The sequence below is a fragment of the Cephus cinctus genome, unplaced genomic scaffold (genome assembly GCF_000341935.2).
Source record: "Cephus cinctus unplaced genomic scaffold, Ccin1 Ccin1_scaffold0013, whole genome shotgun sequence".
In the NCBI taxonomy this organism is placed as follows: Eukaryota; Metazoa; Arthropoda; class Insecta; order Hymenoptera; family Cephidae; genus Cephus; species Cephus cinctus.
In genome coordinates this window covers 1,903,796-1,930,949 of record NW_014332762.1, presented here as the reverse complement: position 1 = coordinate 1,930,949, position 27,154 = coordinate 1,903,796, and the positions used below count along the sequence as shown (strand labels likewise).

The following is a 27,154-nucleotide window of genomic DNA, read 5'->3' as shown; positions in this document are numbered from 1 at the left end:
GTTATGTAATTTTTCCTGTTGAGCTTAATTATTTGATTGAGTTATAATTGCATTAGAGCGGCCCTGTCGGATCAGCAAGTATGCGTGTAAGCGTTAATACGTAATACTCGGAGTGAGTCGTAAATAACACCGTAAGCAGCCAAACTATTATTAGTTCCTTCTTTATCGGTTCCCAACCAGATAACACACATATCACAAAGATTGAATAAGTGACGAAGGTTTTTGTACGTAGAACTCACGTATGATATCTATTACGCTGTAACCATAGAACAGAAAACTTTTAAAACAACGAAGCATCACGGGAAGTATCGTTTCCGTACATTCCACATGTCTTGAATTCTAAAAAGCTTCAGCAAGATCATGTTTATTACCAAATAAATTTTCCGTGCGATTATGAATGACGTACCTCTTCATTGTACAGTTTACTAAGTTCCTTCTTGATTGGGTCTATTAATTGAATCTGTCCTGTAGAAAAACCCACAAGAAGCGGTGCACTTTCCACTGTTGCTGTCGTTTGATTAAAATTGTGGCAAGTGGGATTCGTTCCTTTGTACAGTTTCTTATCCACTGGTTTGTTGAGATCCACTGCCTGAAACATATTTTCAAACTACATTGGTTATTGCTTCTTCCTCGATGAATTTGATGGATACGGATAATTATATTGATCAATTATTCATGTATTGCTTTGGGCATTGAACAATAACCATGAAGACATTTAAATGGAATGAAGTTCTTATACATTAAGATGATTCATATGTGTGTATTGCTCCGTAACTAACAATTGTGCTTTTCTTTGAAATAACATTTATTTGTGCAGCCAAAGGAAGGTGACAGAGACAATTACACAACATCTGTTTTGTCAAAAGAACGATCAATTAAGTTAAGAACATGGCATAAAACATTTAATTTGGACTATCATTCGTATGTTCTTATTGCACAAATATGAAGTAACCGATATTTCACGATAGAAAAGGAAATCCAACATCTTACGTGAATAAGAAATAATGTATTATACAAGAGCAATAGCAAAATAGTATACTTTACTATAAAAGCAGTAGAATATTTTTCTAAGTTTAAGATTTCATGATACGCATATCGATATGAATTGGGTATTGGTATCAGATAAGCTGTGACGAACAGTAAAATATCACAAGCAAATCATATATCTGAAAGTACATATTAAAGTCAAAGTATTCTGATAGATATTATTGATTTAGAAGAATTGACATTTCTTTGCAATGTGCATGAATAATTCAGTGAAATATAATGTCGTGTTCTCGTAAATAAATCAAAATTACTCATGTCAGTGAAACAGAATGATCCATTAAGGAGTAGAATTACACCTGATGATTAGATACAGGCATAAAGTGAGATATTTTAAATACATCAGTGATAGATAAAAGGCCTGTTTCACGAAATAAAGAATGAAAAGCGTGAACCTCATACAATTGCATGGCTACCCTTGTGTCACCGGCAGGAATCTATCGTGCCAGCACGATAGGTGTGGTGGTAGAAAGTAAAAATGGAGTCTCGCAGCAGGCCTTTTAGGTTAGGTAGGATATCGAGGATAGAACCAGGACAGAAAAGGTTGAAGGAAGTTTGTCTCGTCAAAGACGTGCCTGTCTTACCTTCTTGACTCCCCGGTAAACGTAGACGTAGAGTTCCTTGCCGAAATTGAAACACATTCGGTCACCAAGACCCTGTGTGCCCGTAGGGTCGGCAGGATCCGGCAGAGTGACGAAAGACACCCTGACGGAGGTGCTACCCTGGCTGTTCGTGTAGCCCACCCTGTTCGGTCTCGAATACTCTGACAAGGTCATCAGTTTGTAGGTTCCCTCCCGCGTGACAAACTGTGTTTTCAAGTCCTCCTTTCCCCCTCCATCGAGCTGCACCGCCATCTTACCACCAGAGGTGCAATGGAGGAGCTCATCAGACACAAGAAAACCCTCGACAAGCGCCTGTTTCGTAGCACGGCGAGCTCCAGCTCCTTTTGCGGCCTTTTCACAACTCTAACTCGCGTTAAATAGTAAGCCAATACGTCACCACTGGATATCACGATTATTCACAGCGCACCGGCCCTGTCCGCGGCCTGCGAAGGGCGCCCCAGTCCCACAGCGAAACTGCTGCCTTGCGAGCCGCAGCTCGCACTCTGTTGTTGATGCGCGCGCACCACTGTCTACTAACTTCACTCTTCTTGCGCCTCTCCTCGTCGTTCCCGTCGTCCTCGTCAGTCCTCGTCCTCGTCGTCGTTTACCTCGTTGTCACTCCTTGCTGCTTTTGCTCCATTCTCAATCCCCGATCAAACTGGGACACGGTGGCAACGACTCTTTCTCCAATCTTCTGATCTTCTTGATTGACTCTGTAATTTAGTGTCCCCTAGTCAGCCACCGGATATTTTGTAAACAAGCTTTTAAACGATTAACTCGTTTTGCCCTATTTGTCGCTACTTCCTGTTTCTACGCTCCCTCGCGAATTCCAGCGAATACGCTTCTGGCCTAATACTATCTAATACTGCGCTAGACTTTGTTCGCTCTCGCATTTAACAAGGCAACTGCGAGCGACTCTCCCCGTTACCGGCAACTAATGATAACGTCTTCCCGAGTATTGCACCGTTTTATTAATTATGCCGTCAAGTGCCTGTTAATTATATATTCAGATATACAGTAGCATCGATAAACTATTCTTTGCCAAGTCCTATTTTTTCTATTAGCCTATAAATGGTTGCACGATATCAAAAGTAGTAGTTTTAAATATGTGATTTTTTTTTTATTAACAACCTTACTATCTTTTGAAATTGTTATACTTTATAGTATAAAATGCCAGTTTCTGTTACTTAAAGATATGTTGGAGAAAGCGTAACGTCGATTCTATAGGCACGTCGTAGTAATTGTTAGTCTAAATTGAGTGCATTATTATTTTGCCCTCGTTGACCAATTACTGATCAATTCACGAAGAGGAACGCACGGGTCAACCTGCCTTTCTTCTGGATTCATCGATATTCAATTCACTCTTTGTGCAATGCGTAAAAACATGCCTACATATAGTACAGGCTTTACAGACCAGTACTTCGCACCGATTTTTATTTTATTGGCTTTCTACGAAGCCAATCACGAATAAATAATCCAATCGTTTTGAAGAATGTATTTTATAACACGAGAAACAGAATAGTTTACTTGAATTGTCAAAATTTTACGAATTTTGCGAAATACGTTTTAATAGTCTCACTATTTCTCTATACTTACTGTATTCGAAGAACCTTACTTTACACGTTTAGTTTATTTATTTGCTACTTCGTTCAAAGAAATTGGAATAAAACTGTTTACTTTACTAACACCTCGCCGCCGAATGCAATTTTCATTTCTGCTGCGACGGTACCCGGCGTCATACTAACTTAACCTGACTCATTCTTTAAGAAAGGTTATAACCGTATAAATTTAACCTGTGAGTGAGAGAAACGTATTGTTTTCAGTTTTTTTTTTGGATTTATCGCTTGACAAGTTTCCTCATTGTAATAATTATATGAATTCTGAATAAGGTAACAAAAAACCGATTGTCAAGATAAGATTATACGTAAAATTATTACTCGTAACCTTTATTAGCCTGACCCACGTGCACTTGGTATTCGGATGGTGAAGTGGTAAGGACATGCGGACTTTTCTTAAGTTGCATTATATCAAGTTTTATTGTCACGATGGCACGTGGTAAGAGACCTGTGCGTGGTGGAAAAAGGAAATTCGACAGACGTCATGAACATAAGCCGAAACCGAAGAAGGGAAAATTTAACTTGCGTGAAGCGTCCTACGTCAAGGAACGTGAAGCCAAAAATGAGGAAATTGAAAACAGAAGGAAAAGAATAGAAGAGGAAAATGCCAGGAAGCAGCAGTTGGAAACAGACAGTTCTGAAGAGGAAGAGGATGATCCTATGAAAGCTTTATTGGCAACTTTTAGTGGTGCGGACAGTATAAGAACAGTTGCTATTGAATCGGATTCTGAATCTGAAGAAGAAATGGATGAGTATAAATCGCAAAGTGTAGAAGCAATAGACAGTAAAGACATTTTGGGTTCAGATGATGGGAATAATGGCTTGGAGGTGGATGAGAATGATGACATAATAAAAATAAAAGAAGATGACGAAGAAGATCCAGAAACTGCTCGGGAGGATGCAGGAAATCTTCGAGATCCATTCTCTATTCATTTACGAAATGACCTTAGTGATAATCTTTACGAAGCTGTATCAGCAGTACCTCAAACAATGGAGACACAGAAATTAACGTGGCCCACTCTAGGTACTATAATTATACAAATACCTAAAGTATCTGAGAAAGATTTAGAATCTCCAAAACAAAAACTAAAAGTGTCCATTTTAGAAGAAAAGCAATTTGCACAGCATGGTACTGTTCCTCATTTAATAAATACGATAAACTGGAACAAGCTGCACATAAAATCACAGATACAAAACAATATCACAAGAGCCAACTACGAAAGTATTACAGATACCTTGGATACAAACCCAAGTCCATTAACTCCATTGCAAAAGGAATTATTTTCTATAATAAATAATTACCAAGATCTATATTACTCTGAGAGGACTTTTAAAAATGAAAAACAAATTCGGTTTATATATTGTTTGCACACAATTAATCATGTCTTAAAAACTAGGACAAAAGTATTGCATCATAATGCAAAGTTATCTAAACTAAAGAAATCGGACATAAGTGAGGTTCCAGATGAATACAGGGACCAGGGACTAGTTAGACCCAAAGTTCTTATAATAGTACCTTTCAGGCATTCGTGTCTAAAGATTGTAGAGCTCCTGATATCCATTCTAATTGGTGAGGATAAAGGTGGTTCTGTAGTAAATAAAAAAAGATTCATGGAAGACTTCAGTGGCAATGAGATAGCTTTACCCAAAAGAAATCCAAAGCCAGAAGACTACGAGTCTACATTCAAAGGAAACACAGACGATACGTTTAAGATTGGAATATCAATAACAAAGAAGACTCTAAAATTATATTCTGAATTCTATTCATCTGACATTATAATATCTTCAGTGCTAGGATTGAGGATGCTGGTAGGTGCTGAAGGTGAGCCTGACCGTGACCATGACTTCCTAGCATCCATTGAATTACTAATATCGGATCAGACTGAACTCTTCTTGATGCAAAATTGGGATCATTTTCTCCATGTCTTAAACCATCTACACCTCCAGCCTAAAGATTCCCATGGGACAGATTTCTCCAGGGTTCGGAACTGGTCAGTAAACGGCTGGTCCAAATATTACCGACAATCCCTGATATTCTCCAGTGTCCAGCTTCCAGAAATTAATGCGATCTTCAACAAGAAGTGCTTTAATTACGCAGGCAAGGTCAAAGTATCTAATCCTATATCTTCTGGTGCTGTCTGTCAGGTACTTGTTCAGCTGCCCCAGGTTTTCCAGAAATTCGACGTCAGCAGCCACTCCCAAGCCATTGAGGCGCGGATGAATTTCTTCCTAACGAAGATTTTACCTCAGTATAAGGACAGCATAATGAACCATACGCTGATCTTCGTGCCTTCCTACTTTGACTTCGTCAAGCTCAGAAATTACTTTAAGAAAGAGGAATTAAGCTTTGTACAAATATGCGAATATTCTAAAGACTCGAAAGTGGCCAGAGCCCGAGACATGTTCTTCCACAGTGATGCACATTTTCTCATCTATTCTGAACGCTTTCATTTCTTTAGGCGAATCAGATTAAAGGGTGTGCGACATATTATATTTTACGCACCACCTACCTTCCCGCATTTTTACAGTGAGATATGCAATCTTATGCAGGAGGCCAATCAAAATCCACGTGCGGGATCTAATAGCAATATGACAGTGACCACATTGTATTGTAAATACGATGCCATGCAACTTACTGCCATTGTTGGTTCAGAAAAGGCGGGCAGAATGATAACTTCGGAAAAGACAGTTCACATGCTCATGACGGGCGAGTAGAGAATATTCAAGAAATCTGTTTGTATATAATATGTATCTATATTAATAATAAACAGCCGTTATATTTCATAGGAAATGTATATTCATTCGAAATAATGTCTTTGTAATACGAATTCACTTATATACGACTAATTAACAACTATTTTAAAGATCGAACAAATTATAAAAATAATGTCTCGTTTCTTGTATTAGAAGCGTACGTTAAGTATTAGGATGATGGTTGACTGTTAATATTATTATAATAGAAAGGATAATTGAGTACTTTACCAGAACGTGCTCTCGCTAAAAAAAACTACGTGTAAATAGTTGTCAATATTAAAGCTTAATTGATAAGGCGTCTTTTTTTTAGATTCATGCACAACACACACGAGCTAGAAATTTGTCTATCATAGATTTGATGGAGTGTATAAACACGTGTCGAATATTTAATTTAGGGAATCTAGAGTCTGGGACAGATAAGCGCGAACCTGCGCGTGTATCAGCATTTTATGTTACTTTTTTATAGACTAACGTATTTAAATGTTATGACTGCCTAAATGCGAATACTCGTAATGTCTCTTAATATGCCAACTGTTAACATTGATAAAGTTTACGACACGCCTTTTTCGTTTGGTCTTTTGGAGAATAGAGGAACCAAAATTATTCATATTCAACGATTCTTGTCGATCGTCTCTGAATTCTCCGTACTGTCTTCGGACTCAGTTCTCGCTGTCCCGAAAGTACTGATGATAGTTTCAGAAGTGGTTTCCGTCCACGTTGTATCTTCAGGATGTCGAACTACCTTCAGATCATTTTGTAGTGGTACAACACTTTGGGTAGATTCTGTCGACGACATCATTAGGTCATCCATTCTTGATGATTCAGTGGTTTTAGTTCTGTTGACTAGTGTTTCTGTAATCACAAAAAAAAATTGTTTCATTACTACCATTGATAAGATGAAAACATTTCATGAACTGTATTACTTAGCATTGCAGAATTTTCATGACCTGTACGGTAACCATTTTGTGTGTTTACCATTTCCTCCTGGTGATTCTGACAAAGCAGCTGACAGAGTCAAGTTGACACATTCCACTCTGCTGGCAGTGAGGTTAACTTTTGTTTGTCTTATCATGTAATGGGAATGATCTTTGGGATCCCATATGAAAGTGTAATACAAGGAAAGTATAATAGCAGCAAGGCTTACGGAAATAACATAGGCCACAACCGTAAGAACTCGAACGAGTTTCTGCTTGTGTTTGGGTTCGTACAATTTGTCTTTGCTTTCCTCTCCGGCAAATTTCACCTCATTCGCTGCTGTAGTTTTGCTGTCGTTTCGATTTCCCAAAGTACGACTTATGCTGGCCATCACATTTTGTGCGCTCATCTTTCGTGGTAGCTGCATCTTTCGATATTTATCTTATACTTTTATTTTACCTTGTTTAATTAAAGCCTTATGTCCTTCTTGCCTTTATTAAAAATTTCTTTTAGAAATTCTCGTAGCCTGTGACAGGCCGTGGCCTATTTCGAAGATGACATTCGACGATGCGTTAATAAATGTCTGGGGTAAAGAAATTTATCTTTTTTGGTAACACACAACCCGCAAATTCGTGCGCTACATAAACGTCAAGTCTGATCATAAAAGAGGAAGATATACGTACACAAACGCACGTGAGCAGGTCGCTGATTGTGTATACACCTTTAAAGTCTAGATGATTGTTTGCCCGCAGTCATCCCCCAACCTTCCACTGAACTTATTAGACCAATCAGAAGCAACAAGAGGTACACCTCTCCAGTTATTTAATTTTCTTGCATAATGAAAAAGAATGAACCGCAAAAATATAGCGATGTTGCCAGATCCCTTTTTAAGAACCTTGCCAGTGTGGACACGCCGTTAGCCCAGGGGCTCTTGCCGCATCTGTTTTTATTTTACGTTCACGAGGTTAGGCCTTCCGAAATGGTTTTTCGGACATTAAAAGAGTTTCTGTAAATCGAGATAGTTTCACAAGTTTTTTCCCCTTTCATTTATATTCAAATATTCGCGCGCTATATACTCTTGGATAAAGTCTGTTACTGTCTTACTTGGCAGACGTTACTTTTCTGGAAGCTCGAATGTTACAGTCGATACGGACGCTAGCCACGCACGTAAAAGCTCCTGCTCAGGTTGTACTTCCTCGCCTCGATCCGATCACTTCAAACAAATACTGCAGCCCCTGACTTTGAACTTCCGAGCTTGCGATTCGAGCCTTTGCCTCTCTCAACGCTTACCCATTGCTCCTCGGACACGCTCCTTTGCCTGAGCTATTTTCAGATTGTGTACACCGCCTCTTGTGTACGCTAGGCTAAAACACACCCAGGCTCGAGTTCGGGACGAAGCTTGAGAAACTGCGCAAACTCGGGAAAGCTTCGACTAAGCACGATTCACGCCGATGACTCGATGGAGGTCTGAGCTTTTGAGTGCGCTGCCATTGGCTGCGATTTTACTAGTGACTCGACTATCATAACGATGCCATTCTTTTCTGGGTGGACCTTGACGAAGTCTTTGAAGCTCTAGTAAAGAATAATCTTGTTCCGTAACCACCTTCAAGTGGAAAAAAATAAGAAATTTTGCCTGATCGACACTTTAAAGTTTATCTATCGCCAAAAGTCTACTTCGAGGAAATTGAAGTTTAAAATTTACGGGCGGCAAAACAACCTCTTTATCGTAATCAAGAACTTTCGTGTCCTCTATACGTAAGAATCTTCGGAAGGACTTATTGGCCAAGGCTATTTTAAATATTACGTAAGCTTCTTACGCAAGCACTTCTGCCACCGCAACCGAATGCAACCTTATTGCATGCTCAATGATGCTCAATGAATAATTCTACGCAAAGGAAACTTCAAGGTATTGGGCAATAAAATATATATTTTTCAGAATTAATTTCATGCCAAGAGGATCATTTGTATTGTTCATACAAAATGGTTCCGAGTGAGAGATGAAACGGTCTATGAAAACAAATGTCTTATACGCACGTCTTCAAGAGAAAGACGTAGTTTAAAGTTTGTTTTTTTCCTTGTACCGTAGAAGTGGCGCGCCTTTGTTTTAAAAGCGTCACAACGCACCCTTCGATCGCTATTCTGGCAAACACTGTATCTATTATACCTATGTGCTCCATGCGTCAGTCTTCTTCAACCTGGGAAACTTTTCATCCCCTCTTATCACTATTATCATAAATAACAGACGAAGGGAAACCGAACAGAGGATAATTCTGTAAAATATGTCGAAAATGTGTTTTTCATTGCCATGTCCTACAAGAAGCTTAAACGGAGCTTTTGGAATGCAGAATGATATAACTCCTGGAAGGAAGCCATGCTTGGTCGACCTGACCCTGCTTCATTTATTACGTCCACCACGCGGGGATAATCGGTGCACAGCCCCCAATCCACCCCTCTTATTTCTAAGGCTTTAATTACCTACGCCCGCTGCGTATTGCTATTATTACTACCATCCCCTTGGTGTCTCTCTCTTTATTCTCTTACTACTTTCAGCCTGCCCCTTATGTGATCCTACCGAGAAAGCACCACGTGGATTAAATGATTGGCTGCTGATCACGACGATTGTTGATCCGCTTGTATCGACTTGCTGCGTATTATTTCATTCGTCTCTGGATTATTATTACTATTATTATTGCGGTCGGAGCTGCTGCGCGGAATGAAATGCGAATTTCCAAACTCTGTTATGGGGACGTAAAAAATGCCTTAGTAATGGAAGCAGCGTAGCGGCGCCAGAAATGGACTCTCATCGATAAAATTTTATGGAATAGATTATCGCTGAGTGACGCAAGCGTTTCTTGTCTAGAAATGAAAATGCTATAGTCGAATCAAAATCAATGTATATTGAATCAGTCTCCTTTTATCAGGGACGTCTCACAGTTCCTGGTAAACAATGGGAATTTCAGGCCTGACTTACCTATCGAATACATCGAAACATTCCTAATCTCCGTGTACCAATCATTCGTACTTTCTTCTATTGATTTCTCGGAAATTCTGGCTTTCGTTATGATCTTCGGTTCGATTAGCGATACGTCGGGAGATCCAATAATTTCGTTTTCTTCCGAGTGCGCAGGATTTGGTAGATCTTCTTGGAGATCCTCCGGAATATTCACTTCTATCTCATTTGAACTTTCCTCGGGTTCATCCAGCTGGTTGAACGTCAAATTCCGACTCGAAGAATTTTTTAGACTTTGACCGCTAAAATCGTCGGAGCTCGTGAAGTTAACTTTGATTTCGTTAATTCTTCTGTTTTCATCGTTGTTATTAAGAAAAGTTACAGGTAAAGTTGATTCGTTTTTCTCTTTAACGAACGCAACCGTATTAAACGTCTCGTTAGTCCTGTTTATATTTTGAGTCTTTACAGTTGATCTTTGTAAAATATTTCCCAAGGACACCCTTGACTGGTATTTGGAGTCTGTTAAATTTTCAACTCTGCTGGACCTCCAAGACATCCCAGCATCCTGCTTGACACGATGGGATCTATCCTCGCTCTTATTATGATTCATATGGTTTCTGTCGATTGACGAGGACGGATAAAAGTTAAATTTTCTTGGGCTACTCTTGAGCGGAGCAAAAGTCGTTACTTTCTGAACGGCTTCCTGAGGATCCTCGCCGGAAGAGACAGTCTTGTCATCTGAATCCTTTGTACGATTTGCTACTAAGAAAAAAGACGCCGGTTGAGTGCCGACAAGAAATTCAAACTGGGGATCCGCCTGAATGTGAGCCTTGTGTAGTAACCTAGGATTTGGAGGCTGCCAGAGGAAGACGTAGTAAGCGCTAAGGAGGATCCCGACGAAGCTCACAGAAAACATGTATGCCAATACTGTGAGCACGCGAATGATCTTTTTTGAACCACCGGGATTCTCATAGATGTCCGCAGGCGTCTTTTTCGGCGTTCCACCTGATGGTGCTTCTTGGGCGACGGATTCGGCCGCACCTTCATCTTGAGAGGATTTGCTCATCTCGTTACGGAATCTTCAAGCTTTTCTTTTCTTTTTTTTTTTTTAATTATATTATATAACGTGGATACGTTTTGAAAATGTCCAGCTCACCAGTGAGCTATGGAAGTGCACCTATTTTCGAGGCTTCTTGATTCACTGATCCTGCCGGTCATTACTCAGCTTGACTTTGCATATATTTGCTGAAGTATCAAAATAATTTTTTTTTCATTTTTCCCAATTCTTCTATCGACGCTTTCTGTCCTGATTTTCTTTATCACTAAAACATTATAACAGTGTTTATAGATTTTTCAGAAGCTTTTCCATTTTTGGTCTTCTATTCACATGATTTTATTTTATCTTCCCCAACACTGAAAAATTCAAATTTTTACAAGACGCTCGTGCTTTTACTTTAAATGGATTCACTTACAGTTTTACCTATTCTATTAAATTATTATGACCGATCGATGCTTCCGGTCAAATCGTAACGTTCGACAAGCCAAAGCGCGCGAGACTGCAAGCTTCGAGGGTTCCGCGTAAAAGCTCACTCCTCAGCCACGTGTTCCAGATATGCGCAGGCGTTCTCAAAGACACAAACCGACTGGCTAGACTTTAGCTTGAATTTCTCTGTATATCGTTGGGATTCCCAATAAACTGCAGACCGATGGATATTACATCTAATCACACTAACCCTAAGTAGCCGTAATCCTAAGGCGGATGACCCAGTGAATATTTGATGAAACTGACTAAGGTTTAAAGGATTTATTTTCCTACTCTGTTAGAGACAATAAATTCAATTATAATCATTCACTAATACAATTGTATCCTCGGATATCTTTAGCACATTAATCCCCTGAATAATCATTTGCACAAACGGGAGAATTTTATTTTACACTGCACATCTTACTGTTTCTCTCATATTGATCGATTAACGTCCTTATCGTTACTATCATTACGCATCCAGTACTTTATTGATCAAAATTTGAAGAAATCCTGTCATCTGAAACTTAAGTTAGAATTATATTAAGCTATTCCTCCAATTACAGTCATTCTTGTTCAATATGCGTTTATCATATATCAGTTTAAGTTTGTATAAAATTTCTATCAACGAATAAGGAATGAAAAACAGGATGACAAATCCTTGTTAATAATAACGGTACAAATTTTCTCGTTAGGGAATTGCCGAGTGAATTATTATGATTCTTTTGAATGTGAACAATTTTGTTTTTTGAACAATCTTCCATAACTTACATACATATCAGTATTTCTGGTATCTCACAAAATTCTTATTTGCTATGTGATGCAAATAATGTGAGAAATCGTAGCATAAGTTATTTAAAAGAGTTTTACATATTTTACTTACTTTTAGATTAATGGAGATTGTCGTATCCAATTAGTTTACTATGCAAAATCTTAAACACAGTATCAATGAGATTCATACGATCGCGTAACCACATATGCGAGGTATAATGGTGAGTTAAAAAATAACATTCAATAGTCGTTATTTCCTTTGTATGTTTTTGCAGGTTTTTTTTTAATTTATCACTCTCATTTCCACTAAAGTCAAAATATACTGAATGAACGCCGCAAAATGTTATGTCATGTTTTCACGACTCAAGGTAATACGCAAGGTTATACACATACATATCATTCATTCAACGACCTAGCCAACAGTGGGATTTGCATTCCGTTTGAAATTCCGGGAAATCTTAAAAAGATTAGTGACCTTTGACCTTTGATTGAAATGAAAAAATGGCAAATCGAGTGAGAAGAAAAGTGACGTTTATTTAATTTATTACTTACTCTCGTTACAAATTCTTTTGTCAAAAAATTTCCATCAAGCGAGTAGTGGAAAATATTATAGATGGCGTGTCGTTCAAAGCTTCAATCGCGACAACTTCTTCCCTATTTCGCATTGTGCATTTTCACTGGTGTGACGGAGTAGGGTTGATGATTCTAATTTTAGTGATTGCTGTGGCAGAACAAATTTTCATTTGGAAATAGTCCGCAGGAGGAAAAGTCAGGTAATGCGTGAATGAGAAATTTACGTTTGAAAGTGTCAAATTCGAATTGACGTTTAGATGGTTTCGCAAATGGCGCTTATTTATTCCGTGGGTATCGACTGCTCGCTTTCTCTGTGAAACGCGTTAATGTGCTATGTGCGTCTCTTTCTCGTAGTCGTAATAATGAAAAACCCATAGTTACAGTATGTGTCATACGATAAGTATTGTTCGGATCAGTTCTGCCGTGCGCGTAGGTGTGCGAGATAGCTTTGCATCTTGAAAATGTCTATAGTCTCATCGAATAATTTTCTGGTGCAAAGTTCACATCTCATTTTATATATTGATGTTTCGTATGACTTTTGCCGGGAATGGTCAGTTTAATGCGAAGTTCGAATACCTCCGGTGGCGTAAGTACACATAAATTGCACTGGGGACATTTCAATTTATTTATTGACAAATTTTCAAATTGTAGCAACTCTATCCGTCATTGACTTCAATCACGAACATAACCTGCTAACAGATGTTTAAAGACCGAAGGCACATTTCTGTCCTTGACTTCTTTTTAATTATATAGAAAAATATTCTTGAGTAACTTTACACATGTTAGATTACTTGATATCTTATACAGAAAGTATTGCTTGTTACAGAAAATATAACTATGCACAAATGTCATTCTGAAAATAGTTGTTGCTTTGTCAAAGCGCCAATGAAAACAATAACTCTTGACTTTGTATTAGATGCCAGAACTATTTACATTACCTGCACCTTATGGTTTGTTACAGGGTGCTGTTTTCTTTGATGCTTCTTTGAACATGGATGATGAGGAATATCTTCAACCTGTTCTTACGTCTCAGGAAGAGGAACACTTTCACAAACTAGACACTGCACCGATTGCATCAATACCATTGATCTTTGGTGTTGCATTGGAAATTACTGGAATAATATTTGTCTCGTTGTGGCCAAAGGAAAAGGACAAATGTGATACGTACTTCATATTCCTCTATCTTCATTGTGTATACTGGATGATTGTCATGGTTACGGATTATCTCCTGAAATTTAAGCATCATGGTTTACGGATATCGGGATACCTCGATTTCTACCAGTCCACATACCAGCACATTAGAACGCCACTTTTCATAGCATCCTTATGGAACACAACTTACCTACTTCTGGTAGTGATTTTGCATCATACACATAAACTGGACTATGAGAAGTACTGCAGAGCATCGGAATGGTTCACACCATTGAATTACATTGTACTCCTAACAACTTTTGAGTTGATAATCATCGTGCCTGTTTATGTTAACTATATCAGTAAGTATACTAATTTTAAACGAAAAACCTCCACAAAACAAAAATTCGAATAGTAACCAAAATTATGGAATCCTTTTAATCTGTTTAGAACGAGTCCTTCGCTTTAATCGTTTACGTCCGCCACCGGATGTAACACGTGAGGAATGGTTGGCTTCGTTTACTCGAGATTCGTATGCCGGCAGCGGTGAGGTTGGCTACCAACAGAGAGGTTCGAACGTGGCGGAATTATTAGAGAAGCAAGCGGATTTAATTAGATATTTAAGAGACCATAACGTCAAGCTGAGTCATACGCTGATGCTCTTCGCTTCGCAACGCAGGGCGACGGAGCCGTAGGTAATCAATCATTGTCATATACTTTTTTTATATTAAAAAAGAGCGAGCTAAAGTTATATAAACATAGGACGATATATCCGAAGGTATAGCGTGCCATGCTTTCCATTGCCTGCAACGTTGTTCCTTGTAACTGGAAAAATTATGTTACAAATGAAATTAAGACGTTCGCTCAACGATGTATCATATTGTCATTGGGATTATTTAAATATCGATCATTCGAGTTTTCCAGCTTCAAAGCAGCCCTCTTTTTTCGGAGCTCTTTGACATCAGCATGACCCCCCGACAGAGCGGTCTTACGTTAAACATTTTTTACTTTTCTTTTTAAAGCTAGGTCAGATAAGTCAAATAGAAAAGTTTAGATCTTTCACGCTTAACTGTGTATTAATTTGACATTTTGCTAGCCATTATCTTTATATTCAACGATGTCTCTCTCGCAAACTATAACCGGCTGGTAGAATTATTGTTGAAATCGTGTAAAAGAAGTCCGACAAAAATCTTTCATTAAAGTCATCAATTCTTTAGATATTTATTATTTACTCAATAAAATAACTTTCCACGACAATACACGCGCAAGCCTTGCGGAAAGAACAATTGTTGTTCAGGATCCTTTGCATTAGAATAGGTCCACAAATTATCAAAGTGATCTTAAAAAACTCTCTTTACTGACGTTCCGGTATTGTGCTCGTGAGTTAAAATTATATTAAGAAGTAATTGTTCTTATCGTGTATTGTGTAACTTGTTCAACATATATTTTGCATAAAAAGGAGAACAAACGTTCCATGTATTCATAAACCATAACATGAACACAATCGTAATATGGAAACTTAACGTAATTCACGATGAATTATTAATCTAAAAACTATTACATTAAACGAGAATATTGTACAGCGAACAGAAATAATGAAAGAAGATCACCCGTTCGATGGATTTTTCTGAGATTCCTTAAAATTCAAAAAAAAATGCATCGCTCCTGCAGATTCTTATCGATGGTCCAAACGAATCTTCAGCGTGCTTCATCGAAATCAATTATGACGGGTTACTGTGATAAACGCTGTATTGTATATACGTTTTATCAACTCAATAAAATATATATATATATATTTTCAATGTACAATAGCGACTATCTACTTTACATGCTTCTCGCCATACGTGCGTGCTTACTTATCTCTGGTAATCATGTCACGGAAGTCATCAGTCGCTCTTTGAGAATCAACAAACCGGCCGACTTTTAATCGATTAACGTCCAGATATCATTAACAATCACGTCGCGCGTCATCGAAACGCTTTGTTCTTTCTCTCACACTTGCTGATTCTTAACGAGACGACCTTTTTATTTATTCCATCACATTGACGTGTCAATTGCATCGTCCTAATAATACGCCGTTTACCTATCAACGATAACGAGAGGTCGAGGAGAAGCAGCATTACTGATCTCATTAACTTTTTACAAACATTTCATTACAAAATTGATAAGATGTATATCGCTAGAAATTATCACTAGTTTACAGTACTAACAGTAGTCGTAGTACCAGGACCAGTAATTACGGTAATAACACTAATAATCACCTTTAATATCATAAATTGATCCTTATAATCATTTATTACCGTCGTCACAATCGTCATCGTCGCTGTCATCGTTCTTATAGAAATCTCCCGTTCGTAATAATTGATAAACGAGTGTCAATAATAATAACAACAACAACAATAATAATAATAATAATAATAATAGCAGTAAGAACAATCAAGTTACCGTTTAGATTTATTATTTGTTAATTCGCTCTGCAGTCTTTTACTGAACTTTTATGAAAAAATTATTGCCAAAGGTTCTCATCGCACCCGATATACGTTAACTCTCGCCTACTCGTGATTCTCGACTTCGTATCTTTCATTTGTTTTTCTTGGTTTTGTTTTTTAACTTATTTTAATCTTTTAAGTGTAAACTCTCGCATCCGTGTATGCCTACTCAATACCCAAGAAATAGTCTAGGTGAATTTCTCGCTGCACAGCTAAAGCCACACAGAGTACAGAGTGTCCCCTTACTTGTCTACGCTCTAACTCTATCACCTGATAATTACAAACAGTTGATTAGCAGCACTATTTTAGCTTAATCGTTATTAATAATACATACGAGGTACATAATACATTATTACTTATATGGATAGGAATCTAGTCCCGGTCCTCCATACACAACCCTACGAATACCTGACACAAGTGGCTAATTGTATTTTCACTTCGATTCCAAGCCCAACACCTCTGCCCCAGTGGCAGCCATTGACATATTCAGTGACAACTAAAAGGATAATTCATGGTTGGAAAGAAAAAAAGAAAACTCAGGATGAAAATCACGATACTCTTTAACATAAAATGCCAGAGAAGCCTCTCGTACGGCCGTTTGAGCTTTTCGTTTTCCATTAATCGCCCTAAGAATTTCTAAAGTATCTACAACTTTGTACGTGTGTACGTGTATGTATCGTGTGCATGAATACGTAATCTCTTCAAGGAATCAGTCTGAGGATTCAGAAGATCCTAAAGCGTCTCGCGAAATCTCAAAGGGACGTGCAGCCATCTAACGTCAAAGGGTTTCGGGCCAAAAGGAACAAAAGAAAAGACAAAGGGGATTCTCTCTCGCAGAGAGAGAGAGAGAGAGAGAGAGAGAGAGAGAGAGAGAGAGAGAGAGAGACCTAAGGAGGAGAAGTTACGCTCTGTCGATAGGATGGGAAAAATATATTTACAAGAGAAAGGACAGGACGGGCTCGAGACACGCTCGAGAAAAATAATTTACATACGAAACTCTCGGCGACCATGCATTGTCGCGCGTCAGGCCTGAAATTCGAGTTGCGCGATTCGACGCCGTCAAATAAATAAGTACGACGACGCTGTGTAACGCGCGCCGTTTCCTAAGACAACGTGTTTTCTCTGCTTTACAACACGACCACCTTATATTGGGAATGCAGCGATGCCATCCTCGAACCTCGACTTAAAATGATCCATCTGGATCCATCTGGATCCATCTGTAGCCCCGACTAGAAACCGCTTTGGAAATTCTACAAAGGTCCTTGCGGTTTGCACCTTTATCGACAACCATTAATCTTCGACCTCTTCCTCCTTCCGTCTACGACAGAGAGACGTCCGTGCTACACTTTTCGTCTTCTTTCTTCTCTATCTTCTAGCTTCTCCTTTCTTTTTGCACTTCGCCACCGACGGTCTGAAGCCCGGCAGCTCGCGCGTACCCTCGCTTGCTTCTATTCTTATTATTTTCTTTTTAATTCCCTGTCTCGCTTCGCATCATCCACAAAAGAGCCTTTGTACTAGGAAACACGAGCTACTTCTCTGAATTTTTTGTACTTGTGACGCGAAGTAGCCTCGTTATTGTCACGATTTGAAGAAGGTCCTTTCTCGCTCCGTCTCTCTCACTCCTATCTAAACAGCTATCTCGAAAGTGTTCCAGCCGCTTCCGCTCTGATATACTACCACGTGTTGGCTCGTTCGTGATCCTTTTGAAAATTTATTTCTCTTACACGTTCAGAGAGCCGCACGACGAAGGAGCCACGCCAGTCCGTTGATCGGGTTCTTGGAAGCTTTAACGTACATAACGACCAAAGTGTCCAAAGCCAGAGCAAAGCCTCGACTGTACATGTCGACGGCTGGCTAGCAGATTCCCACATTCTGGCAATGGAGAGGACTCTGGTCTCCCTGGTCCTCCTCTGGTCTCCCTCCTATCCCAGGAATCCGAAAATCACCCTACGCTGTTAATCCTCCCGAGAGAAAGCACGATGTCAGCGCATCGCTCGCACCCTGGACCACGTTAAGACTTCACGACCGACCACTTCGAAGTCGCAACTTCAGCCTGAGCTTCGAGGTGACGTCGGCCACATGGCGTGGTCCCATCCTACGGCTCCGAGAACTTCAGAATCACGCGTGGGTCGGCCCAATGACATTGCTGCTCGAGGAGGTCATCTGTTCCTCGGCTTCCATCATCTTCAGCTTCCTGACAACCTGAGCATGCTCTTCGAGGAGACGCGCGAATTCCCCACGTCGAGTCTCCGCCTCGACCTGGATCTGCTTGATCCTCTCCCTGGGACCTCCGGGACTGTCCAGCGGTGTCTGCGAGCTCGAGTTCTGGGAGCTGCTCTCGGTGGAAACGCCGTCCAGGTCGGCCGTCTCGCTGAGCATCGCGTGCGAGTCCACGTCATCGACGATGAGACTGTAAATCAAAGAAAGAAAACAGGTTACAAAAAGTCCGACCCCAGCACCAGTACTCGAGACCCCTCAACACTTGGAACCATTACTCGAAGATTTCTCCTAATCACATTCGCTTTATACTCGGAAGCATGAAAGGACCCACGATCTATTCAATGTTCTTTTCCACTTTCAGGAATGACGTAGGCAGCTCTTCGTTCTGGCTCGGGTCGATCGCACTTATTTGACCGAGCCGCGCGACGGCGAAGCTGGAGGCGAGAAAATTGCCAAAGCCTCCTGCCGACCCGAGACATCATCGTGCTACTCGCAAAACTTCGTTCACGGACGAAACAATAACAATTTTCAGAAACTTGATGCGTTTTTATCCCCGAGCCAGCGACGCGCATCCAGCACAGGGAAGATTCGAGCATTAAATTCCATCCTGGGTCGCGTCTTACATTTTCTGACTACTGACACGTCCACTCCAAATACCCGTGGACTTGTGCATCGCAGGTTACAGTCATTTTATATTTACCCAACGGATGGACGCCTTACATTGGCAGTAGCCGATTTCAAGTACAACTTGAATACAATAGCGGTTCAGAGATGACCATGCCGATCGAGGTCAGTCCAAGTAAACAAAGGACGCAACCGAATGATAGAAACATTAGTCAACCAGGATCGGTTTCGACCTTCGCGCACGGGCAAACACTAGTCACAACAAACTCGAGCGTTGCATCTTGGTATACGACCATTTTATTTCAGCCTGGGCTTTTACGCCGGCCAGAACTTCTCTCAGCCGTGAAGAAGCGCAAGTAGAAACGTCCCGTCCGCGTCAGACAGAACCCCATGATAACGAGTGAACGGTGGAGTTTTCTAGCTGGCCAGATTTAATCTCGTATCGACTTCGGAGGAGGGACTCCGGCTGTTTTAATAGCCGACAATTGTCGCTTGCGTCAACGTTACGTCATTGCTCCGCTACACAATACACACAGAGCCTTAGCTATGTGCACGAGTGCGTGCGCCCGTCTCCCTATGGTCCATGGAATCAACACCACCCTCCCCTTTGCCCCTTCTATTCTTTATGCCTGCAATTCAAATGCATTCCCCAATAACCAGTGCACGTTTGCACATTACGCTGTAGCTTGGCAATAGTACAGGTACGCGACTAGTGCGTAGTTGCAATAGAGTAGTAACTGCACGAAATTCTAATGGAAACGAGCCCGCAGTACTTACGCGTACTAATTATGCCTACCACGATACAAGATAATTCAATAAACATTACAGCAGTCGGTTTCCAGCAAATCGCATTCGGACCGAAGTCTCCTGCAACGTTAAACGCAGCCGACAGTCCTCGAGTTGCAGCAACGTAACCCATAGTGGAATAGTAACGTCATTTCAGATTGATAGACCTCCTAAGGTATAGTACGTATCGACTAACTCCCACGCGACTTCGTGCTCGTCGAAGGTCATATCGGAAATGTACTCCTTCGACCAAAACTCCGTAAATACCTCTTCTCCTTTCGTTTACAGCACCCCTCCCACCCCCTTGGCCCTCCTGTTCACCAGACCATGCCACAGGCGCGCGCAATAATTAATCGAATCTGCAGCTCTAACGCGTAGTAGGCTACTAACTTGACTCACGGTGCATCGAGTACCTGGAGTGCATTAAACCCTAAGGAACGAAGGGTCGTGACCCACTTACGGGCCAGGCAAACAGTTTGCAAGCTCAGGAGAGTCGCGAGTCAACTGGCTAATTTTTCTGAGCTTCTTGTAGTTACCTAAAGCTATACCCGAGTGTTTCGTTCCCACGGTATTAAGTTCTAGATTGCGTGATCATCCAGGACTGCGAATACGTTGACCTGGCCAAGCGAGGAGGAAGAGAGGACGTTACTCTCCGCCGGTCGGCCAAGTCGTGTACCTTGGGATCTGATAATTCCTCTCAATCATTGTGGCCGAGTAACGTGCGTCACGGATTTCACGTGCTTCTGGCTTAATAATTCTCATCGGTGTATAAGCAATTCATATAAGACATCAATCATCGTGGCGTACCTGAATGCTCCGTGGATTTCCCTGCCGGAAGCCATTGTCACAGCGATGTCTGGCAGTGATCCTGAAGCGAGAAGAGAAACGTGTATATTAATTAATGCGTATGACTATGATTCTTTTTTCTACTACGTTCATATCCTAGAGGCCGTATCGTTATGACAATTACGTAAAACGAGAGTAATTAGTATCTATTATAAATATCGTACCCCTCAATCGTTATCGCATTCCGATTAAAAATTTTAATCATTTTGAAAAATATCAGCTGCCAATTTTAAGCATTCAAACTCCTAGCCCTCTCGTGATCGCATTACGAAGCTCGAGGCGTTACGAACTCTCACGAAATTCTTTTCCAACGAGTCGCTCGCCTGGCTGACAGCTCGACTCAGTTCAGTGAAGTAATGCTGACTGGAATCAAGTGGAGTTAGAGTTCACAGATAGAGGGTACAGCACGATTTAGAGGTTATGGTACGTTCGGCTTAGAGCAACCATTACGATTATCGTTCCCTTCCGTCATTCCCTTCGCTCTCGGTGGAATTAAACCGACTGTGAAAATAATGGCGACCCTTGGGCCCCGTCGATACCTAGAGCTCTACCCTACTGACTGTATTTACCTTCATGCTACCTAACCCTATCGGCCTTTTACATAAACCTGCATCAGGAGTCACTTCTCCGTGTAACTCCCCCCTCCCCCATCCTGCCGCTCTACACTCGCATACCAATCACGTACCATTGGACCTTGACTTCGTTATTTGTCATTAGGTGGTGTAGCAGGTCATGAGCTTAAGAATAGAGGATCACTATTTACTACTCCTTGCTGGTCTACGGTCTAGAGAATCGTCACGAGCCTTGTTCTGCTAGACAATGCTACCGAAACATCATGGATGACTGAGTCGTCCTCGGGAAGTCTAAACAAACGATAAATTCGGTTGGCTCGACTGCCAGACGTTTTCGACGTGTAGAAAAGTAGTGCTCGTCGAGTGCGCTGGCGTTCTGTGTTCAGGGAGGATTCAATTACGTGCTCGAGCGAGGACACAAATATCTTCAACCGCCAATTCAGGGTGACTTTACTTCGAATTTCCATTTTTAATGTGTACTGTGCGAGGCTGCAACTATAAGGGATGTTCTTTTATGCAAATTGCCGGTCGTCCCTCCTTGCAGTACCCGTGGCTATTTGTACGGGTCGATTACTGCCGTCTCTACGTTTTATATATCGATGGGAACAGGCGAGGGGGCATACATGAATAATAGTAGTCAAGAAAAGAAATAAAGAGTAACACAAAAGAGAAATAAAAAAATGCCATACCTGGACACGTGCGCCCGCTTTGCCTCTGTGATTCGGACTGCATCGTCAGCGAGGTTCTTTTTTTTCTTTTTTTTTTTTAGTACAAAACGAGACAATTTCTTGCGAAGGGGATTATTTTCAAGCTTTTGAAACCACCGGATGAGAGGTATAAAGGCTCTCTCAACCTGTTAAAAAAGAAAAAACCAATAATAGTGATACGCATACTTACAGAGGTTGGACCCATGTTCCCGTTAGGCGACACTCGGGAACTCATATCGCAGTGTATGTATATACATTGTAACTTTTAGTAGCGGGAGCCAATTCGCAAGTCGTGCGAGTTACGATCACAGACAATAATAAGAGAGAGAGAGAGAGAGAGAGAGAGAGAGAGAGAGAGAGAGAGAGAGAGAGAAAGAGGCAAAGAGAAAAAGAGAGCGAGTGAGAAAGAGTAACAAGGGTAGAAGAGGCCGAGGAAATTGACTGACGTTCAGAAAAAAAGAAACTTCCGGTGGAAACATGCCAAAGCATCCGGCGAGGCAGAGAGAACCAACAGAGGCATCGAACTGTAGAACCGGTGACGTTAAGTAGAAGCCAGTTAAAAAAAAGAAAGAACAGGAGAAACCGTATTTCGTGATAGGAAGAAGAATTTTTAAATATTTCAATCATTCCGAGGAAGTCTTGTGGTCCTCGTTTTCCGATTTACTTTTTGATAATGACAGGGCACGATATTTCCAAAAGAAATGTATGACGGATATGCTATGCCGTGTTACTCATATTCATAGATAAATTTACAGTTAATTGAAAATTTACATGTATATGTATCATTACAGATTTGTTAAAGGATAATATTCAAAAAGCTTATGTAAAAAATATATATTAGGTGTAAATAATTACTAAACTTACCTTTCACCATTTGTTTTTAAATTCCAAATATCCCTTTTTGATTTTCAAGGACTCCACCTGCTACCAAACGGTCAACTCGTCTCACTGCTTTACTCCTGAATTTTCCAAATTTTTCCAAAAATCAAACTCCTCCGGTTTATATTTTCCTCGATTCGGCAGTCCCTTTCGTAAATCAGGTTAAAAAATAAAATATAAAGAAATCGGCCACTGGTACACGAACAGAGTCAAAATCAAACAAAGTAACTAGAAGAGAAGCGAACACGACGGAGGTTTCGCGCAGACTGATCGGCTCGGGCGTCGGGACGCTTGGCTTCAATACTCTAGCCGGCGTCGCTTCAAGCTCCAGTGTAGACCTCTAGAGTGGGGACCTTTAACAAATTCAATTCTTCTCATCAGCCGTCGGTTTCCTGGTTGACGCACTCGAAAGCCTATCTCCTTTCGACGGCCACAGGACTAGACACGAAAGGGCGATCGCCGAGGGCGCCATCTATTGACAATCCCTGGAACTGGATGACTTGCTTAGCCTAACCTAACTGTAAGCGACGCGTACCCGAGCCATACTGACAATAGGGAGCTCATGCTTTACCGTAGACACGAAAGACACGACACAATGGTCGGTGATTCAACACAGTGAAAAGGATGCTGTCATTTTCCCTGGTAATGACGTAAATCATGACATTCGATCAACCGATTATCGATATCCTCGTTTTCTACGAAGCAAATGGTATTCTGCGCCACTGTACTGTCACGTGAATTGCCCTGACGTAGGTACACGTTTTCATATATACTTTTTCTATTATCCCAAATTTCTGCAGAGTTTATAGATCCTAGAATGAAACTATGCAATTCCGAGGAAATTCCGTTTTCATATCTAACGTAATAATCCCAGCTGATAATGGTTATACGTTCTTTTATATATATATACTTTTCTCGCAAACATATTTTCAAGCAATTTACTAATGTAATACCATCATTATGATGTCTCGACGTTATTGCATTTCGTTACAATTAATATCGGACGTCTTTACGGGAGTGTCAATAGCAAATGATATAATTTCGAACTCAGAATTGTCACGGACCATGGAAGCGTCCAACGTACCTCGCGTTCCTCGCGCCTCCTTCACATGTGTGAATAAAAATAAAGAAAAAGAAATTGCGTGATCAAACAGAGAACGAACCACGATGCAATCACGTACTTGCCTTCAAATCTAATTATATCGCCGGCACCTATGTCGCTATCGAGGACCGCCATAAGTTCCTTCCTTCCATTAAACGGTAAGTAACGACGATCCCAGGCTGCTCGAAAGCTTTAAATATTTTACTGGATATGCTGGAACGTTAAACAACATAACTCACGGAGCTCTGCTCTCTCTAAGCCTAAATATTGCCTACTCGACTCTGTATATACTTACACGACTGGAATTCGGCCATTCCTGGATACTGAACGCTTTGAAGGAACGTGGCAGTCTGATTATACAAGGACCAAAGTATTTCGGTAAGTCGAATCTTCATAGGGATGCAATAGGTATGTAATGCCTGTTACAAGCTGGAAAAGTTTTGGCCATTTTCATATTATCGCACGACCTTTCTCACGACCTTTGGAGGTTAACGAGACTTTACGATGTCCTAAGAAAGATCGAAAGTGGAATTCAAGTAAATACTTGTATCTCTGGGGATACCAGTAATCCATCTATGGAAGCAATGTGGACAGTGCCAACAGCAACCGCAGATATTCTCAAAGCTCTGTGACGTCATTGGAAATTCGCAATTTTTACATTGCTATACATGGTACGTTGTTACACATAACCTACATATTTACACATGCATTTAATTAGCTGTATACCCGCCATACTCAGCAATGAGTCTCTAGCCTGTTGTTTTTGCTACGATGCTCATTCAAAAATACATCTGGCATTTTTCTAGCGGAATTTTGTCGCTACGTGTAACGGTTTATTTTCAAAAACGTCCGTTTGCTCCGGCAAGAGAGACGCCGCTTTGCGTCAGGCTCTTTGAATTCTTAGTAAGACTTCGAAGGACTTTCCTTGCGACGCTCGTCGTCAAGGCGCCTATTAAATTGAACTCGATGACGGATCGCCGTACACCACGTGAGGAAAGACGACAGAGACGCCACCAAAGAAATTCTTCCATCGATAAGTAATGTGCGTCAATACCGATACGATATTGATCTTACTTCTTATCATCGATCTGTAATTCCTATGATCGAGTACCGGTAGGATTGACAATTGTTTAATTTCTTATTTTCATCCCAACCTTTAGACAGGATGCTATCGGGCAATTGGCTGAAAGATAAGAATGTGCGTCAATGCTGATAATCGTATAGAAATCAATCGGCTCTTCATGCGATCGAACGTCTTGATAGCCTATTGTAAATAATATTGATAAATATCTACAATATTTCCGAATAAACTATATACACCATATTTAGGTAAGGAGTCCGAAGTAATTTTTGCGCCAATTTTGAAATAACATCAAGTACGCCTACGACAATGGATTATATTAACTTCAATAACGTTTATTAGAGAAATGTCAGTTGCCTTTCCAATAATAAATAATGATCGCATCGCGGGGATGCCAGATGCTAATAATTCCAGGACGATGGGAAGTCAGGTAAAAATTCTTCGATATTTCTTTAGATTTCATTCGATCCCATGAGGATAAAACGTTAACTAGAGGGTCCCGGGGGGGAGCGCCTGGTAATGCGCTGCCACTATGGTAAACCTGTCGGCTGTTAGCTATAAGCTACCGAAGAGTATTTTTGTCCGTGGATATTATCGATTGCATATACCCTTCTATGCCACCCCCACTCCGCCAATGGGAACTTGAATCCCCACCCTGTACTTGATTCTCTCTCTTCCTCCCTCGCCCTGCGTTCACCCCTCAATCCCTCCCACTTTTTACTCTTTTCTCTCTTCCGTTTCACTCCTTCCCCTCGATTCCTTCACGCTGCCTCAGAATCGTGCTCGACCTATCTCTCTCTCTCTCTCATTCTCTTCGTAGGTATCTCAGTACCAGTTTGGAGCGTTCAGGTTCCAAACTTCAGGTTCCAAAAAATACAAAGACCCAAGACATACGCAGATGGAACGCATCGGCCGTGCGGGCAGCTGGCTGCGAAATTAGGAAATTAATCTTGAAGGGGTGAAGGGACGTAGACTCAGACGCGAAAAGGCCGCTTGTTTTCTTTGAAATTGCCTGTAGCTTTGTAACGTAAATTGAAGATATGGACCATATATATATATATATATATGTATACATACGTATCATAGCTCGTAACGTTACCTCGCATACTTCCGGTTTAATACTGGAAATCTTTTTCCGGCCACGTGTCTCGTTTACCACCAACCAAATTTGGCGAATGTTTTTCGCGCATTAGTTCTTCCTTCTCTTCCCTCAAGGGAGAGAGATGGGCGAGCGTCTTTCAGCCATTAGAACGTTGAGGGGAAGTTCGTTTAACTGGGATGCTCTCACATTGTTTTCTTTTGTCTTTTTATCCATTTTCTTTTTTATTCTCACGTATTGGGGTTACACGTTCCTTGGATGAACTTCGGTCCTCTTATCCTTTTGATGAGCCTTTCAAGAGTAGTATATCCTACAGGACGTATATACGTGATGGTTACAGGATTTCTACTGATAGTTACGTAGGTACACCTATGTACACATGTACGGATAGATTCCTCAGAAATTACGGTTTTCTTAGCTCTTCTATTTTTCATAACCCACGTGTTCAAGTTGCTTAATATTCCTTAAGGTTAGGTCATCCGTTGACCTCTTTGATGGATGGTAAAACGTCACTTTGACCCTATGCGGAACAGGATATGATTTTGAATGACTTTCGAAGTTTAAGTAATTTTAGTTTTCGTAATTATATTTATTTAACAATGACATTCGATTGTTCAAAAAAAAAAAAAAAAAAAAAAAAAAAAAAAAAAAAAAAAAAAAAAAAAAAAAAAAAAAAAAAAAAAAAAAATCTAAAACTTTTCGTTGGAAATTTCGCGTCCCCAAGATTCCAAGATTCAGTGAGGATTCGACGCCGCAGGTGGCCTTTGAATAAAAAAAAAAATGATTTCGCAATCACTCGTGACTCATTCGAAATGGCGCCACCGATAGTCATTCAGATATTCTTTTCTTACTGCAGGATCGACTGCAGCCG

At 40.5% G+C, this 27,154-nt stretch overlaps 5 protein-coding genes across 24 annotated transcripts in view; 2 read left to right on the top strand and 3 right to left on the bottom strand.

Moving 5' to 3' along the window:
- The window catches only part of LOC107274705 (WD repeat-containing protein 20), an 11,948-nt gene extending 10,021 nt beyond the window's left edge, over nucleotides 1–1,927 (bottom strand). For 6 of the 8 annotated variants that reach the window (XM_025081155.1, XM_025081161.1, XM_025081157.1 and 3 more), the window contains exons 1-2: nucleotides 1,629–1,927; nucleotides 407–607 (exon numbers count right to left, since the gene is read on the bottom strand). In XM_025081155.1, the coding sequence (XP_024936923.1) occupies nucleotides 407–607; nucleotides 1,629–1,898 (471 nt within the window). In that variant the 5' untranslated portion in view covers nucleotides 1,899–1,927. The remainder of the gene's footprint in view (nucleotides 1–406; nucleotides 608–1,628) is intronic. The other 2 variants (XM_025081146.1, XM_025081147.1) reach the window with 1 other exon arrangement.
- LOC107264224 (transmembrane protein 192) lies at nucleotides 1,916–27,154 on the top strand. 6 transcript variants are annotated; one of them, XM_015732267.2, is made up of 4 exons: nucleotides 13,295–13,333; nucleotides 13,709–14,240; nucleotides 14,329–14,573; nucleotides 27,140–27,154. In XM_015732267.2, the coding sequence occupies exons 1-3, from the start codon at nucleotides 13,295–13,297 to the stop codon at nucleotides 14,571–14,573; spliced, it is 816 nt and encodes a 271-aa protein (XP_015587753.1). In that variant the 3' UTR covers nucleotides 27,140–27,154. The 6 variants fall into 6 exon arrangements, with proteins under 6 accessions (XP_015587771.1, XP_024937308.1, XP_015587762.1 ...); XM_015732258.2 differs by lacking the exon at nucleotides 27,140–27,154 and adding an exon at nucleotides 21,561–22,768; XM_025081527.1 differs by lacking the exon at nucleotides 27,140–27,154 and adding an exon at nucleotides 18,949–18,963.
- LOC107264202 (digestive organ expansion factor homolog) lies at nucleotides 3,429–6,046 on the top strand. The gene has a single exon (XM_015732212.2). The coding sequence runs from the start codon at nucleotides 3,692–3,694 to the stop codon at nucleotides 5,975–5,977; it is 2,286 nt and encodes a 761-aa protein (XP_015587698.1). The 5' UTR covers nucleotides 3,429–3,691; the 3' UTR covers nucleotides 5,978–6,046.
- LOC107264209 lies at nucleotides 6,040–11,549 on the bottom strand. 5 transcript variants are annotated; one of them, XM_015732223.2, is made up of 3 exons: nucleotides 11,354–11,549; nucleotides 9,903–11,294; nucleotides 6,040–6,868 (listed from the first exon to the last, which is right to left on the bottom strand). In XM_015732223.2, the coding sequence occupies exons 2-3, from the start codon at nucleotides 10,945–10,947 to the stop codon at nucleotides 6,627–6,629; spliced, it is 1,287 nt and encodes a 428-aa protein (XP_015587709.1). In that variant the 5' UTR covers nucleotides 10,948–11,294; nucleotides 11,354–11,549; the 3' UTR covers nucleotides 6,040–6,626. The 5 variants fall into 5 exon arrangements, with proteins under 5 accessions (XP_015587709.1, XP_024937125.1, XP_024937124.1 ...); XM_025081357.1 differs by having other exon boundaries at nucleotides 9,903–11,203; XM_025081356.1 differs by having other exon boundaries at nucleotides 11,362–11,549.
- On the bottom strand, nucleotides 15,299–23,557 carry LOC107264246. Of its 4 annotated transcripts, none has more exons than XM_015732307.2 (3): nucleotides 22,987–23,557; nucleotides 20,805–20,865; nucleotides 15,299–18,777 (listed from the first exon to the last, which is right to left on the bottom strand). In XM_015732307.2, the coding sequence occupies exons 1-3, from the start codon at nucleotides 22,994–22,996 to the stop codon at nucleotides 18,486–18,488; spliced, it is 363 nt and encodes a 120-aa protein (XP_015587793.1). In that variant the 5' UTR covers nucleotides 22,997–23,557; the 3' UTR covers nucleotides 15,299–18,485. The 4 variants fall into 4 exon arrangements, with proteins under 4 accessions (XP_015587793.1, XP_024937457.1, XP_024937464.1 ...); XM_025081689.1 differs by lacking the exon at nucleotides 22,987–23,557 and adding an exon at nucleotides 22,105–22,242; XM_025081696.1 differs by lacking the exon at nucleotides 22,987–23,557 and adding an exon at nucleotides 21,529–21,649.

What these genes read in the sequence shown, in the direction of transcription:
- LOC107264202 (XM_015732212.2), top strand. Translation starts at nt 3,692, where the DNA reads ATGGCACGTGGTAAGAGACCTGTGCGTGGTGGAAAAAGGAAATTCGAC.
- LOC107264209 (XM_025081353.1), bottom strand. Translation starts at nt 10,947, where the DNA reads ATGAGCAAATCCTCTCAAGATGAAGGTGCGGCCGAATCCGTCGCCCAA. An exon ending in TGTTTCGATGTATTCGATAG is followed by an intron (nt 6,869 to 9,902) that starts GTAAGTCAGGCC and finishes TTGTGATTACAG; the next exon opens with AAACACTAGTCAACAGAACT.
- LOC107264224 (XM_015732267.2), top strand. Translation starts at nt 13,295, where the DNA reads ATGGTCAGTTTAATGCGAAGTTCGAATACCTCCGGTGGC. An exon ending in GTTCGAATACCTCCGGTGGC is followed by an intron (nt 13,334 to 13,708) that starts GTAAGTACACAT and finishes GGTTTGTTACAG; the next exon opens with GGTGCTGTTTTCTTTGATGC. An exon ending in TGTTTATGTTAACTATATCA is followed by an intron (nt 14,241 to 14,328) that starts GTAAGTATACTA and finishes TAATCTGTTTAG; the next exon opens with AACGAGTCCTTCGCTTTAAT.
- LOC107264246 (XM_025081689.1), bottom strand. Translation starts at nt 22,147, where the DNA reads ATGCAGTCCGAATCACAGAGGCAAAGCGGGCGCACGTGTCCAG. An exon ending in AAGCGGGCGCACGTGTCCAG is followed by an intron (nt 20,866 to 22,104) that starts GTATGGCATTTT and finishes TTCTCGCTTCAG; the next exon opens with GATCACTGCCAGACATCGCT. An exon ending in GAAATCCACGGAGCATTCAG is followed by an intron (nt 18,778 to 20,804) that starts GTACGCCACGAT and finishes TTTGATTTACAG; the next exon opens with TCTCATCGTCGATGACGTGG.